The 16,647-nt window shown below is 33.9% G+C and overlaps 1 protein-coding gene across 1 annotated transcript; it reads left to right on the top strand.

The window, feature by feature from the left end:
• Positions 1-218: 218 nt before the first annotated feature.
• Positions 219-4,534, top strand: LOC108857330 (alcohol dehydrogenase-like 3). Its single transcript, XM_018631313.2, has 4 exons — positions 219-417; positions 818-900; positions 1,038-1,112; positions 4,186-4,534. The coding sequence occupies exons 1-4, from the start codon at positions 219-221 to the stop codon at positions 4,366-4,368; spliced, it is 540 nt and encodes a 179-aa protein (XP_018486815.2). The 3' UTR covers positions 4,369-4,534.
• Positions 4,535-16,647: the final 12,113 nt, after the last annotated feature.

Raw genomic sequence — 16,647 nt, 5'->3', positions numbered from 1 at the left:
GGTATATGCCAATTTACATCAGGATATATCTACCATTTAAACCTACATGTGATGCTAATGAAACATCTTTTCTCCATCTTGTGGGATATGACAGGGTGGTGGAAAGTGTGGGAGAATGAGACTATGTGATTCCGACATTCAATGGAGAATGTAGAGTGTGTAAGAAAGAAGTAAGTAATCTATGTGAGATATATAAAGTGGATCCAATGAAAAGACTGATGGTTAGTGATGGAGGGACGAGATTCTCAACCACCACAAACAAGGATTGTGGTTCGTGCCAGAGCCAGCACATTTATCACTTCCTAAATACCTCCACCTTCACCGAATACACCGTCTTGGACTCGGGTTGCGTTCTCAAAATCGATCCTAATGCTCCTCTCAAGCAAATGAGCCTCTTGAGCTGTGGTGTATCGACGGGTTAGTTATACCTCTTTATATAGCAATTGAAACCATGGATTTATTGAAAAACAAAATATGGATTTGGATCCATATATATTCTTTAACATTGCGAATTTTTTTTTTCTTTTTTTCTTTTTTGGGATTTTGGAATAGAAATGTTATTATTATCTCCTTTTTGGAGAAAATTTAGTGGCCTTCGGGATTAGCTAAGAGAACAAAGGAGGAGATAGAACCTTGGTTTCTGAAAGACCATTTATTTCTCTTATACTAAATGCAGTTAATTCACATGATGATACCTATCAGTGGTAGACTGGTAGTAGAAATCCACAGCTGTAAAAAGTGATACGTATCAATAGTCACATGAGGTGTATGTGTATACCTACATTAAAGGTATGTTGTCGTTCCGAGAAAAAAATAGGTGTGGGAGCAGCTTGGAATACTGCCAAAGTGAAAGAAGGAACAACCACTGCCGTCTTTGGGTTGGGTTCGGCTGGACTCGCTGTAAGATTTAAATTTAGTTTATCCATTCACGCCTCCTTATTAATAGTTAAATGTTAATATACCACTAAAAGGTAATATTTTCATATATATATATATATATATATGTATATTTTTTTTTTGGTGAATGGGAACTGAAGTTGCGGAAGGTGCAAGAGCAAGAGGAGCTTCTACGATCATTGGTGTTGATGCTAATGCTTCCAAGTTTGAGAAAGGTATACTTTCTGTCTTCAATCCTTTTATATGATTTTAGTTCGAGTTATTCTTGGGTTCACCCCTAGAATATTAACATTGTTTCATTTTAACCTAAAGGTTCACCAACCAATATTATTTCATTTTCTATGCAGATTTTTTTTTTAAAAAGGAAACAAGATATTTAGCATTTATTTTTAAAAATAAAAAATAAAACAAACAAAAATAGTATTTGTTTGAAAAGAAAAAAATTAATATTATTAACACCGTCTACACTAAATCTTAAATCATAAACTAAACCCTAAACACTAAACCCTAAACTTTTAGGTAACCCCTAAACCCTTGGATAAACCCTAAACTCTTAGATAAAACCTAAACTTTGAATAAATCTTAAACTCATGTCCTAAACACTAAATAATAAACATTTGGATAAATCCTAAACCTTTAGATAAATTTTAGGATATACTGTTTATGGTTTAATGGTTAGGATTTGGGGTTAAGATTTATCCAAGAGTTTAAGGTTTATCCAAGGGTTTAGGGGTTACCTAAGAGTTTAGGGTTTACTGTTTAGAGTTTAGTTTGTGATTTAGGATTTAGTGCAGACGGGATTAATAATATTAATTTTCTTTTTTTGAACTATTTTTTGTTTATTTTATTTTTTATTTTTAAAAGTAAATGCTAAATATCTTGTTTCCTTTTTAAAAAAAAAATATGCATATCAAATGAAGCAGTATGATTTATTGGTGAACCTTTAAGTTCATCCTAAGGGTGAACCCAAGTACTTCTCTTTTAGTTCGGCTAATGGAATAAGACATTTCAAAGTGAAGTAAATGCCTAAAACCGCCACTGCAGCATATTTTCCATTTTACGCATCAACTAAAGTCAAGAAATAACGAGAACCACAGCGAGAGGCTGTGCAATATGGTCTCTATAAGTCACAATGCACCATCTCAAATAAAGCGTTAGTATTATTAGTACTAGTTGGAAAAGAACAACGAGTTTGTTTTGCCCGTACACAAATCTTACAGGGCTTATTCTGAATAACACTACTAGTAGGAACTGAAATAGGTAAAAAATCAAAAGCTCTGAAAGAGGGATGTCCAAGTATATGGTGCGTATCTAGAGTCACCAGCTTCTCCTGATACACAGCGCCCGCAAACTCTATCCCTCGTAAGAAGTATTGCCCGACAGATTCTTCAGCCACTCCAATCAGAATCTTGGAAATGCTGTCCTGAATCAATCCAAGTCTATTAGTAATCTGAAGAATACATCTTTTCTGCTTAGCTAACTGAGAGACAGAGATCAAATGGCACTGGAGCCCCTCAACAAAGAACACATTCTGAACTGTAAGTAAGGAGCTTAACACAATTGTTCCTTGCTGTGTTGCAAGTGTAAGTCGACCATCTGGTAATTTAACAGGAAGAGGGACTGTTTCCCGAATGTCAGAAAGATAAGTAAGCAAACAAGTCATATGATTCATTGCTCCTGAATCTATAATCCAAGAAGAAATAGTAGACTTACCGGAAAGAGCATTGGGTGTTGTTTTACGTTCATTGATCTTCAGTAAGACCTGTAAGTCTAACACGATCTGCCGAGGTAAGTGCATGAGCCTAGTGTTGTGGCTGGGTGTGCGTCACAGCGTTTTCTCATGCAGGTTCGGAAGCCATAGAGCGAGTAGCAGTAGATTTTTTCCCTCGCCCACTGCCATTTTCCACTGGTAAGTCCTCCACGGGGTCTATCTTCCCACCACTCTGGGTATCCAAGAGAGCGGAAGAAATTAGCTGCGAGATGTCCTTTCCGGCCACAGTTATAGCAGTGAAGTTTCATCCTTTCTTCATTAGACATAAATGGTGTAGCAGTTGATGAAGTCAACATATTTGACCTAACAGTCTGTGCTATGTGATCAACTCTCTCGTCCAGGACGCGAGTAGTGTGTTTAGAGTCGTCTTGTAACAGAGCGCTGTAGGCACCATCTAAAGAAGGTAACGGGTCTCGTGATAAAAGTTTCGATTTGACAGATCTATACAGAGATTCATCGAGGCCTTTGAGGAACTCATGAAGTCGATCTTCATCTATTTCTTTCTCCAAGTTTTCACCAACAGGGCAACCAGAGTTTTTGGTAATGCGATGCTCTGCGAGAGCTGTCCAAAGTTGCATGAGCTTGACGTAATACTGTTCGATAGAAAGTCCATGTTGTCTGCAAGTGGCGAGCTCAGCCTTAATGCGTTGTACGCGTCCATTGTTAACGGAATACCTCCGACGAATGTGCTCCCAATAATCACTAGCAATCTCAAGGTGAGAGAGATTAGAACAAACAGATTCAATAATCGTAAGCTTGATCCAAGATAAGATAATTGCGTTCCACCAATCATCAAAGTCGCTTGAGTCCTAATGCGGCTGAGGAATAGAACCGTCAACGAAGACAAACTTCTTCTGCGCCTTAAGCGCCATTCGCTGGTTCTTAGCCCACTCATTATAATTGGGTCCTTTGAGCAGGGGCTGCGAAATCACCGAACCGGGATTGCCCCGCTGTAGGAGAGATCGTAGGGTGAGATAGTGAGGCGTTGAGTTTCAATACGTGTTTGAACAGAGGGAGTTTTTGTACACGTCTTGTCTGAGTGATCTTTTCCATCAACGCTTCCCATGTCCGTAAATCAGATGAGAAGTTTCTGTAGAAAAAAAAATTGAGCAATTTATGTGTTTAAAGCTCTAATACCATGTCAAAAAAACTAAAAGAGTAAGCTAAAAAGTTTTATTTGTATTCATTAGGTCTCTCAACTTTTGTTTATACACAGGCAGAGATATCCTTATTTGGGATATTTACGTAACCATAAAATAGGAAGATATACATAAACATATTTTTTTTTTGTCAACACATAAACATATATATATATATATATATATGAGAATATCTACGATATATATCCGTAATATTTTTTTTTTTTTTTTGCTAAAAGAGAGAGAGAGAGAATTTTTTTTTTTTGAACATAACTTTCAGCTTTCATTATTGGTCAATATCCGTAATAGTTTATTTGATAACCATGTTAATTTAGTAGCTCTAGCAACAAGTAACTGTTTAAATTAAATGGATGATAGTGTTGGGGATCGACAGTGCTAGTAGGAATATATGCGACACCAAGAACATTGCCTCTTCATCCGATGGAGCTTTTCGATGGCCGCAAAATTACCGGTTCTGTATTTGGCGGTTTCAAGCCCAAATCTCAACTACCAAGTTTTGCTCAACAATGCATGAAAGGGGTCTTAATTTTATTCCTCTAGATTCTATATACAAACTTCTTTAACTCGACTTGCTTTTGCGTTTTGGTGGAGATTGATTGGATTTTTTAATTTGTAAGTTGTGAAATTGGAACCTTTTATCACCAATGAGCTTCCATTTGAGAAGATAAACGATGCGTTTCAGCTACTTCGCGATGGAAAATCTCTTCGTTGTCTTCTCCAAATCGCTAAGTTTTTCAAGAAATAATTCTACACATTTCCAAAGTTTTATTGCCCTATTATTTACCCAGATAAAACTTCTATTATCATCTATGTTTATATTAAATACACATAATTAGGCCAAGGCAATCGGGTCCCAATCGGGTTTCGTTTTTTTGGATTACCAAAATCAGTCCCATTCGGATTATTTGAAAGTTCGGTTCGGGACCGGTTTGGGTTCTATCGGGTTAGGGTCGGAGTCAGTAAATTTTCAAAGAACCGGTACAACCCAATGTACTTTCAGGTTCAGGTCCCAATCGGTTCTACGGTTTTAAAACATCTGATTTGTACCTTCTTTATAACCAAAACATAAATAAAATCGGTTTTTATCGGGTTTCAAATACCTAATTTATATTTTTTTGTAACCAAAATATAAGTAAAATCGATTTAAAAATAAGAAAGGAACGTCAACCATAATAATTCAAAATCAAACGAAAGGGAAACATATTTATTGATAAAAAATCAAATAAATGAAAACATAAAACGAAAACCACATTCTCATGAAATGAGAAATATTATTTACTGAAAATAAAATCTAAATCTAAATATTTAAAAATTCAGCAGCCATCTTTAACCATTAATTTTCATGTAATAAAACCATCAATTTTCATGTAATATATAAGTATTTTAGTTGTTCAATATATCTTAATGTATTTTAAATACATATTAGGAATTGAGATCATTTTTGGTAAAAGATCTTTCTGAAGTTTTGAATGTTTCGGATTCTATTGGATATCTATTTAAATTCGGGCTAGATTCAGATAATACCAGTAACCCGAAATACCATAAAATAAGATTCATTCGATATTTATTTCGGGTTCAGATTTATTTTTATCGGTTTGGATTTGGTTCGAATTTTCGGGTTCGGTTTATTTGCCCACCCTACACATAATTATATCTATATCATCAAAAGTGCGATGATCAACCATTATTTGTGCTCAAGGATTGGTTAAACTCAAATGATCTTGTGATGTCAAATAAATTCTTATTTCCAGTCGATTCTGCTGTACTATAACCACAAAATATTGATATAAATTCCACATAGTCTAGCTAACTTGTAGACTTGTAGTTGTAAGTTAAAGAATTTGATTAATCATATGTCATAGGTTGCAACTATAATGTGGATGTCTCTTTCTATTGAAATAGATAACACACCATCAATGTAGTCTTATTTTGTCATATAACTGATCTGTGTCAAAAATGCAATAGTTACCTGTGGCTTGTGGTGTGCTGTGTGCATAATATGTTTTTGAAACCATTCGAATAACTACGTATATCAAATAAATCAGAAAGTGGATAATTACGTCAGTATGAGCATGGGTTTACACGACAACAGTCTTGTCAGAATTGCTCGACATGCAAACTTCACTCTGCTTCACCAAACAAACCAATTTATTAAATATTTTTTTTTTTTGATTAACCTGGAGGGACTTCCACCCCCAGGGGCCAACCCCTCGGCGCGAGGCGGACTATTTGGTACTATGGGGAATTAGATACCCCAATTGCCTGGCCAGCGATTCGAACCCGGGTGCGTATTGGGGCCGAAGCTCCCTCAACACCACCAGGCCAACCCCGCTGGTTAATTTATTAAATATTGACTGTCTGATTAATAAAATTATTAATTATAAAACCTTTTAATGGAATAGTTTACATCTTACATTTTGCCTCACCACTCACACCAGATGCAACTATAACCATAGATCATCGCATTCAAATGTATCAATTAAGTTGATGTGGTGCGATTGATGATTAGAAAATAATAGTTGTGAAGGTGGAAGAGCCGATTATTCCTGATATATAAGATATACAAATACCAAAGTGATCGTACATGATTGAAATTGGCGTGTGAACCTTTTTGTTTGATGGGAAGGCACACTTATTCTCTTCCAACTCAGACCAATACGACCTATACAAAAAAAAAAAACTCAGACCAATACGACCACTTGAACCAAACATTTAACCAGAGAACTATATTTTAAAGTTTCTTTATTTTTGATCCAAAAAAAAAAAAAACCAGAGAACTAAAACCAACAATAACTTCATCTATTATCCATTGTCAATATTAATGTAAAACTCTAGTATTATCCATTATCTAGTATTATCTAGTATTATCTTGAATTTTTAACCATGTTAATTATTTTTGTTCTATACAACCTATTTTCTTAAATCTTTTAGCAAAAAAAAAAACCTATTTTCATCTGGTAACAAAGTACATGTGAACATGGGAAATAAATTTTTACCAAAAAACCATGGAAATAATTTTACTAAAAATGACTAAATAAACGGTCAGTATTAAGGAACAAATTACGAGGTGAAACTTCACATTCAACTCAACCAAAATTAGAAAATAAAAAAAGAAAAAGTGAAAGATCGAGATGTCAATTGTGGTTAATCATTATGTGATATTAGTTAATCCATCAATTTTCTACCCAAAAGCATGATTAAGCATAGATTTTAGAGAAGTGAAACATCATTATTAATGTTGAAACACAAAGATCCCATCAATAGACAAATCATAAGAACAGTGCTTGTAGGGTAACAACTTTAACATAAAATGCCTAGCCTTTACCATTTTATTTCTTGATCATATGCATTTTCTTTTGCTAATTAGTGTTGAACATAAGCTTATATTTGCGTTTTGATCAAGAAAAGAAAAGCTTATATTTGCGTACACAGTTGCGAATTCAACTATGTGGATACATATATAGTCCAACCATCGCCTTTTTAGTTGGAAGAGGATATTCCAACCTGTCACTCCCATTTTCCTACTCTGTATTTTCTTTTTTCATTTTAGCTATTTCAATATCTAAAGGCATTATTCGTGTTCAAATATACACCACAGAACGAAATGGAGTAAATATTTTTTTTTAAATGTACGGATGATAATCAATGGACGTAATTGAAGATGTATATTTCTATAGCGTTCTACGTGAAATATTATAGACGATAGTACATATGTGTATATGAAGATATAAATATATGATAATTTTTGCAACTAATAATTTGTGTTTTGTAATGTGGTTAGATTTGCTTGGTTTTGAAAAAGAAAGAAGATGTATTTTTGAAGACAAATAGACGTTTTCATTAACCAAAATGAGGTGTTTAAAGAGTAAACTTTCCACTAAACAAAGAAAGTTGTTTAAAGTGGTTTGGAAGAAATTGAAGAGGAAGTTTATATGTGCTATACAAAGAAAAGATGTGTTTCGTGAAATAAATGTATCTTTCTAGAAAAAAAAAATTTGGAGATATTTGTTTGTTTCTTGTGTGATAAAGTTTTTGGTGTCATTGCTCTCTTTTAGGTAATGATATAGTTGTTGACTTACTTCCATAGATTTGGAAGATTAAAATTTAGACTCATGGAGATTTTATCACATGGTTAGTTTGATCCTGATAAAATGAAATCTAGATTATAAGGTGGTATTTAGCTTATGATTAGTTTATTTTAGAGAATTCTTGTAACAGAAAATGGTGGTATTTCAGGAGGGTTGTGAATGTTGCATGTGTTAGCGAATTAATGAATTTTTTTTCGTGTCTAGTAAATTTGAAAAAGGAAAACTTGTGTTTGTTTATTTTTTGTATTTTACTATGACATCATCGACAATTTTAATTGATATTAAAACGGATCACCTAAGTCATTAGTGATACAAAAGATTGAGATACTAATCTTTTACTGGAACATTTTCACCTGAGGACATTCCACTTATCCTTAAACTAGAGCCAAGTAACACATGGTCTATGGATGGATACGCATGTAATTACACAAAGTCGGGCACTTATACGGTAAAATCAGGATATAACCGACTACAGGAAATTCAGGCGTGTGATGCTGAAGCCCATAATCCACAACCAAATATCACTGGTTTACAGAGCCATGTGTGGAACATCACTGCTCCCAGAAAGATGAAACGCTTTATGTGGTAAACTTTGACAGGATGCATTGCATGACCGAAAGACTCGCTTATAGAAACTTGGGCACTAATAGGAGCTGTCTTAGATGCAGTGACTCCGAGGAAACCATTAACCATATTCTTTTTGAATGCTCCCCCCCCCCGGCCATCTAGGAGCTTTATCGGACTATTCATCCCTTCTAGGTTACTTCCCAAGTACCTCTGTTTATCAAAACATGAACTTCCTCTTCTAGAAGAAGAAAAATGTGGCTGATATGGAACCACTTATTGAAACCTTCCCATGGATTTTATAGTACATCGGGAAGGCACGAAATGATAAAGTTTTCAATGGAAAGAAAATATCACCAATTGACACTCTCCAGCTAGCTTCCATTGAAGCCGAATGCTGGAGAAAAGCAAACCTACCTGAGGAGGGAGAGGAAGAGGAAGCACAATCTGATCACTTACTTAGCTCGCATGTCCATGTAAATCCCCAGCGCCTGGCCCGCCAAATCGATGCGTCATAGATTGATAATAGCACGGTCAGTGGTCTAGAGTGGTTTTATAAGGATCAAATGGGAGTTGAGAGATTTGGACTACAAGGATGTCGTAAAAGCCTATATTCTCTCCATGCAGAGATGGAAGGGCTTATATGGGCGATGTCTTGCTTAAGAGAGTTATCATGCAACGTGATTCATATGGAGACGGACTGTTCCGACCTCGTGGACATGATTGCTAACCCTACCGACTGGCCAGCCTTCAATTCTGAGCTAGTATCCTTCCGTCTTCTACAAGCTGGTTTTCGGATTTCAGTATTGCTCACATATCCAGGAATAGAAACTCGCGTGCAGATTCCCTCGCCAAGGAGGCGAGATGTAGTGGTGTTTTACTTTTCCACATAGAACAGACCCAACCGGACACAGCGCTTCCTAAGAACCACTCAAGACCGACTACCACTTGATCTTAGAAGATGGGCGTTGACAAAAAAAGTCATTGGTGAGAATTTAAAAGGTAGTGCATAAACTAGTTCATGAATAAGGACATAGTTTTGAATCAAAAATGCTGGATGTATATCAAGAGGGAACATCTATGACAATGCCCCCACATTTTAATTCAACAAAATATAAGTATTGAAAGGTTCGTATGCAAGCATTTATCAGTGGTCTTGATGAGGATTGTTGGAGCTCTATTGAAGCAGGTTGGGATCAAACGGTGATGATTAATGATAAAAAAGTTGAAATTCTTAAGTAAAGAGATCAGTGAAGAGGGCTTCAAATTACAATTCTAAGGCCAATGCTGCAGCTTTTAATGTGACTTGTGCAAGCTACTTTGATATCACTCAAATTACTTTAAAGAGTGATTTACTCTCTCAAATAAGAGGTCTTGTTCTAGTATCTAGGGATCGAATTCATAGAGACTCTAAGATTACACAATAGATTTGTACTTTTCGAATTAAAGCTAGATTAAACATGGTGAACAAAGTAGTTGTTCAGATGGTTGAATTTAAGTTTTAAGTGTATGAGGAAAATAACTAAATTTAGGAATATTCTCAGGTATGCAAACTTATTAAGTTATCAGGATTTATAAATATTTATTGTTCTCAACGTCAAACTTAAGTTATAATCTATCAACTTTCGTTTGTTTAGATTATCTAATGTCTAGATCTAAGATTTCAACTTTCGTTTGTTAATCTTGAGAAAATGTCGATCGATGTTCGTAATTGAATATCGATCGATACACCTTTTAAAACGTCGATCGATATACCTATCAATACACTGATCGATGTTTCTTCTAGCAAGCTTTAGCGAATGGATTTGATGTGTTCTTTAATCACCTAGACCAACTTTTGTGTGTATCTAGTCAATTAGAACATTCTAGTTTAGTTTCAGGCAACAAACCAAGCTTCCACGTGCGCCAATCAATCCTAAGATCTAAGTTTAAGGTGATCAATACTAGACTTAGCAATAAACACAACTAGATGAAAAACTATTTAAATTACTCTAACAAATAGCAATATATAGGTCAACCTTTGAAGAACCCTAAATCTAACAAGGAGAGTACTCAGACATATTCATAAAAGAACATTATGGTTGTCTGAATATACTAGATAAAATAAAATTGAGAAGAAAACAAATTAAAGTAAGAAAGCAAGGGAATTCAAGATCTTCTCTGGTATGTTGTTCAGATCTCTCTCTCCAAATCATAAGCTTTCTCTCCCCCAAGGTATCCAATCTGCCTCTCTCTCAATAATCGAAATACAAAGAATGATGTCTCTCTAAAACAGTAGAAATCCTAATAAATAGCATAACAGAAGGCCGCAAATGCTTGGAACTTCTCGGTAAAACTTGTAATTTAGTTAAATCATCATTAAACTCGCGGATTGCTCGCCGCCGATCGATGCTGATAGTGATCCGTCAATCAATTTTTTCTTCTATAATCGACTCCGTCTTCATTTTTCAGCTGAGCTTTTATAACTCCAAAATGATACAAAAACTCCAATTGTGTCCAATGGATACATGAACCTGTAAAATACTCTAAAAAGACTCCAAATGTATATAAAAGACTCTAAAAGCATATATAATCATAGATAAAAATGGGTAAAATCCATGACAAATCAACTCCCTCGGACTTATCATTTTTGCTTGTCTTCTAAGAGAGATTTGAAAACAACGGAGACTCAAATAATTTAAAAAAATTACTCTCAATTCTGCAAATATGATAGTGGAATTGAATCATTACTAACATTAGAATGTTTCAAAGTACTACACACTAGCTTAGTCACCATACCATACAATTAACAAATCCACTGATAGTGCCTAACATACCCCCCCCCTCCCCCCCTACTGACCTCATTTCTGCATAAAATAGATGTGTATGCTACATCTTGGGAGTATTGATCACTGAATACATGGAATCAACTCAAGAAATTATCTGGACCAACATGTAGTCTTTTTTTACTCTTTCCCTCCCTCCTCTCTCTTCTCCGAATCATATCTATCTCAATGCTAATGAACAGTGATGCTAATGTAGACATCTTGTTCTTCTTATTGAATTTGTAACTTTCTCTACTTTTGACAAATTGTAGGTGAATAATGGGGTCATAGGTAATTTATCTACCCCTCACTTCCAACGATGTGTGATCATACCATTCTGAATTAGAATAACGAGGTCAAAGGTAAATTATCTATCCCTATCCATCTTCCAGAAAATCATATCAATCTGGATGCTGAAGCGAGGTGAAAGGGGAATACTCGCAGGATGACTTCGATCCAATGTATATCAAGCTCCAAAACAAGCAAGTTAAGTTTTTTAAGGTTGAAAGTTAGCTTTGGTTTCTCCAGACATTCTCAGCAGGTGTGAATGCTAGCATTACATGATACACTAGGGTGTTTCCATATAATATATCCAGCAATCAATAAATCTAGATGGTGCTAGAAAGTGGTTAGAGTAGCAGTAAAATTGTATTTGGTCATAATCTCTTTTTTGACTTAATAAAAATTTTGTGAAAACATTTTTTTATAAATCCTATAATAAAACACAATATCAGTAACTACCTCTCCCAGACTTAAACAACATTTTCCATAGTGTTATTTAGTCTAAAATTGGTGGGGAAAATAAATCATAAATACTAAAAAATGCTAAACAATGAGAAGAAATTTCATATCTTTCTGTCTTGAGCGTCGATCGCCACCGTGACCTTGGTGTCGATTGATTACACCGAGACAGAAAATTTATGCGTCTATAATAATTTGGCTAACTCATCAGTATTGAGTCATCGGTCAGTATGATTAGCTCTATTAAACAATCTAAACACACGTCAAAATAAGTAAATAGTCTCAAGTCGTAGCATAATAAAATAAGTTCAAACATAAATCCTAATAATCAGAAAGATAAATAAAAACATAAGTAGATAAGGGATAGAAATATGAGGACTAATCCTCATATGTGTCGTCCTCTGTGTCATTCTATGGCTGGTGTGAGGGACCTGCTGCTGACGATGATCTCCTTCTGACACTCCCTCTACTTGTGCAGCGGCATCTCGACACTCTAGCCCAGATGGCCTGAAGAAAATCTACTACAATGCGCTGGAAATCACCATGATCGCGTACCCAGTTACTATCTGAAATTGGATAGATGACTCATACATCTAATAATTTGATGATTTCTTTCTTCACTACCTCTTTCAAATTTGGGTTTAGCCTTCTTTGGTGCTCGATTGATGATTTGGATTCATCCTCTAAATGAATTTGGTGCATTCACAAATCCAGAGAGATATCAGGAATGTTTTCAAGGGAATATTCGAGGACTCTCATGTGCTTGCGCAGTTTGTTTAGTAACAATGAAAGTTCTCCACTGCTTAGATTGGCGTTGACGATAACGGGATATGAGTAATCGTAGAGAAAGGCATGTTTGAGTCCAGCTGGTGGTTGTTTCAATTAGACTTTCGGGACTTTTTCCGAACTCCAACTGTCTAATGAAAGTGGTTGCAGATCGACGGTATTCTGTAAATGTCAATCGATGTTCAGCTCAGGTTCACAATTTGCCTCTTCATTAACATTCATGACCTCTTCACTAGCGTCCATTAAACGTGCGTATTCATCTGCTATGTTGTCGATGCTAAACATGTCCCTTTCAGTAATAGTGAGGGAATTTCTAGGGGGTTGTCCGAGCGTATATCATCAAAAGATTTTTCAGCTAGCTCGGAGATGTGATCCACATAGAAGACTTGGTTATAAATTAAGGGGCATTTGAGTAATTTCTCCATGTCAAAATTCATCTGAATGTCACCAATGTTTAAGTATATGCGACCTTCCTTAACATCGATAATTATGCCTGCAGTGGCTAAGAATGGTCTACTTAAAATAAGGGGATCTTTGGATTCATGTTTGTATTTCAACACTACGAAATTGTAGATATATAGCATCCATTTATCAAAATAGGTATGTCTTCCAGGACTCCTTCCGGTACTCTAACAGATCTATTAGTAAAAACCAAAGTAATATGGGTGGGTCTAAAGTGTTCTAGCCCCAGGGATATCGCAACAGAATGCGGCATGAGGTTGGCACTAGATCCGAGATCGCAAAGATATCTATGAAATCGTTTATTACATATATTGCAATCTAGAACAAAGCTACTAGGGTTTGGTTGTTTGGTTGGAATTTTTCCTTCTATTATAGCACTTACTTCCTCTGAAACCATCATGACACTCTGTTCTGATATTGGAAAATTATGTGACACAATGTCTTTCACATATTTCTTTATGGTTAGGGAAAGTTTCATTGCGTCACTAAGTGGCATTTTGATAGTGATTTTATCAAAACATCGATTGATATACCTATCGGCACATCGATCAATGTTTCTTCTAGTAAGCTTTAGCGAATGGATTTGATGTGTTCTCTAATCTCTAGACCAACTTCCGTGTGTATATAGTCAATTAGATCATTCTATTTTAGTTTCAGGTAATAGACCAAGCTTCTGTTTGCGTCAATCAATCCTAAGATCTAAGTTTAAGGTGATCAATTCTAGACTTAACAATAAGCACAATTAGATGAAGAACTATTTAAATTACCCTAACAACAATTCATATTAGCAATATATAGGTCAACCTTTGAAGAACCTTAAATCTAACAAGAAGACTACTGACACATATTCATAAGAAGCATTATGATGGGCTAAATAATACTTAGATAAAATAAAAGTGAAAAGCAAACAAAGAAAAGAAAGGAAGCAAGGGAGTTCAAGATCTTATTTGGTATGTTGTTCAGATCTCTCTCTCCAATTCTAAGCTTTCTCTCTTCCAAGGTATGTAGTCTCCCTCTCTCTCAACAAATGTAATACAAAGAATAGTGTTTTTCTAAAAAAATAGAAAACCCTAATAAATAGCCTAACAGGTGGCCATTGACTTATAGTCCAATTTCTTAGAACTTCTAGGTAAAACTTGTAATTTTCTTAAATCATCATTAAACTCGCGGATTGCTCGCCGTCGATCGACGCTGATAGTGATACGTCGATCGATGTTTTCTTCTATAATCGACTCCACCTTCATGTTTTCAGCTGAACTTTCAGTAAAGCTCCAAAATGATAAAACTCCAATTATGTCCAATGGGTACATGAACTTGTAAAAGACTCTAAAATGGCTCCAGATGTATATAAAAGACTCTAGAAACATATATAAATCATTGGTAAAAATGGGTAAAATCCATGAAATATCATACTTCAAGTTGGTTTCTCAATGCACATCAACTAAGAAGACATGAAAAGCATTGGATAATATGTTTGAATGTACTACAAGTGTCAAGTGAACTAAGCTATATATGTAAACATCGAGATTTGATAATCTAAGAATTGATGAAGAGGAAACTGTGACTCAGATTAATGCTTATGACATATCTAATGAAAGTTTTGCACTTAGAAAGCAATACAATGACAAAAAGCTGACGAAAAAAGCTGAAAGAAAACATTGCCGATAAAGTTTAAGTTAAAATTTATTTTGTTGAAGAAGCTCATAGTCTGGATGAGATGACTTGTGATAAGCTTGTTAGGATTCTTCAAGCTTTTTAGGTGAGTAGTTGTTAAAGTATTCACAGAGATTTGAAAAATTCAGCAGTTTAGTTTAAGGTTGAATGATTTTGATAAATTGAATTTTATATTATAGAGTAAATTTTAGATTGTGATTAAGTTATCTTAAAAAGTTTGTAATAGAAAAAAATATGTATTTCTGGAGGATTTTTTATGCTGTATGTATTAGCAAATTAGTGTATTTATTTTATTGTTCTAGTTAAAAAGAAGGTTATATTTTGTTTATTTTTATTTCTTGATCTCATCCGCAGTTTATAATTGCTGATCTTTATAGTATACTTTACAAATCAAACGAGCATACTGGTATGTGCAACGATCACTCCATTCATTCCTGACATTGTTAATTCTTGTTTAAAACATCAATTGAAGGAGGATTTTATGTTTTAATATTGACTGATTAGTTTTAATTGTCTAAAGCGGTTTACTTATTTCTTTTTTTGGTGAATAGGAAGGGTGAAACGAATTTGAATACCCAAAAAATTAGAATATTCAGATATGGATTTGTCAGATACGAGATCTGTGTATTTGGATTTAGATTTTTGCCAATTGGATATACATATTATGGATATCTCTCTAAATATTCTATTATCAATGAGTATCTAAATCTGGATTCGGATCTTTAAAAAAACACTTAAAATACTAATTTTTAAAAACAATACATAAAATTAAACATTTATACAAAACTATAAAATAATATATATTTAATAAAAATAAAAATATGATATCATAAAAAAAAATATGTATAAATATTAATATATCAATTATAATTGTTAATAAAATTAAATATGTAATATATTCTAAAAATATGGATCTGAATTTAAAAATTAAGATATCCAGGAATTCGATGCTATCTGAAGTCAGACATCATCTAATTTATTAAAAGAGATGTACATTTTGTATTTAACTCTAGTTTTTCCTTAATATTTTACGAGTTATTGCCACGGTATTAATACACAGTCGTTTTGTCTAATACTAATCCAGTGAATTAAAATTGTCCGCCTTACTTTTTTTAACTCAAAGCAAAAGCTCATTTAAAAAAAAAAAAAACGCCCATTTGAAACATGCTATCTCGGTGGAACCGAGTTCAACATTAATTCATTGATAGTTTGATACAAACACTATTTCTAATCTAACGCATACAATTTTTTTTTTTGAAAAATACGCATACAAAATTAGGTATCTATTATAAGTCAATTAGTAACAATATACTAACTACATACTTATACTTTTCATTATTTATTAGTAACAAATTTATGTATCTATTTAATAAATTTAGAATATAATATTGTTTGAAAGCTATGTAGTTATATTTTTCATTATTTCTTAGTAATATCTAAAAATTAAAAACGACATAAAAGAGTTATTTACATAATAAATAATTGAAATATAAATTAGTATGCAAATATATTATTTTTTATATATTTCATATAATAATATCTCAATGGAAATCGAATATGATAAATGTTGAAGAATATAAAGTATATAACAACAAATTTTAAATAGTATATATAACATTTTTATCATATATTAAATATTTGGTTCATGAAAAACTATATAAAATATATTTGTGCGGACGGACGGATCATATTTTAAAAAT

Source organism: Raphanus sativus, chromosome 1 (genome assembly GCF_000801105.2).
Source record: "Raphanus sativus cultivar WK10039 chromosome 1, ASM80110v3, whole genome shotgun sequence".
Taxonomy (NCBI): domain Eukaryota; kingdom Viridiplantae; phylum Streptophyta; class Magnoliopsida; order Brassicales; family Brassicaceae; genus Raphanus; species Raphanus sativus.
The sequence above is the reverse complement of the archived record's forward strand: the minus strand, read 5'-3'. Positions and strand labels throughout refer to the sequence as shown.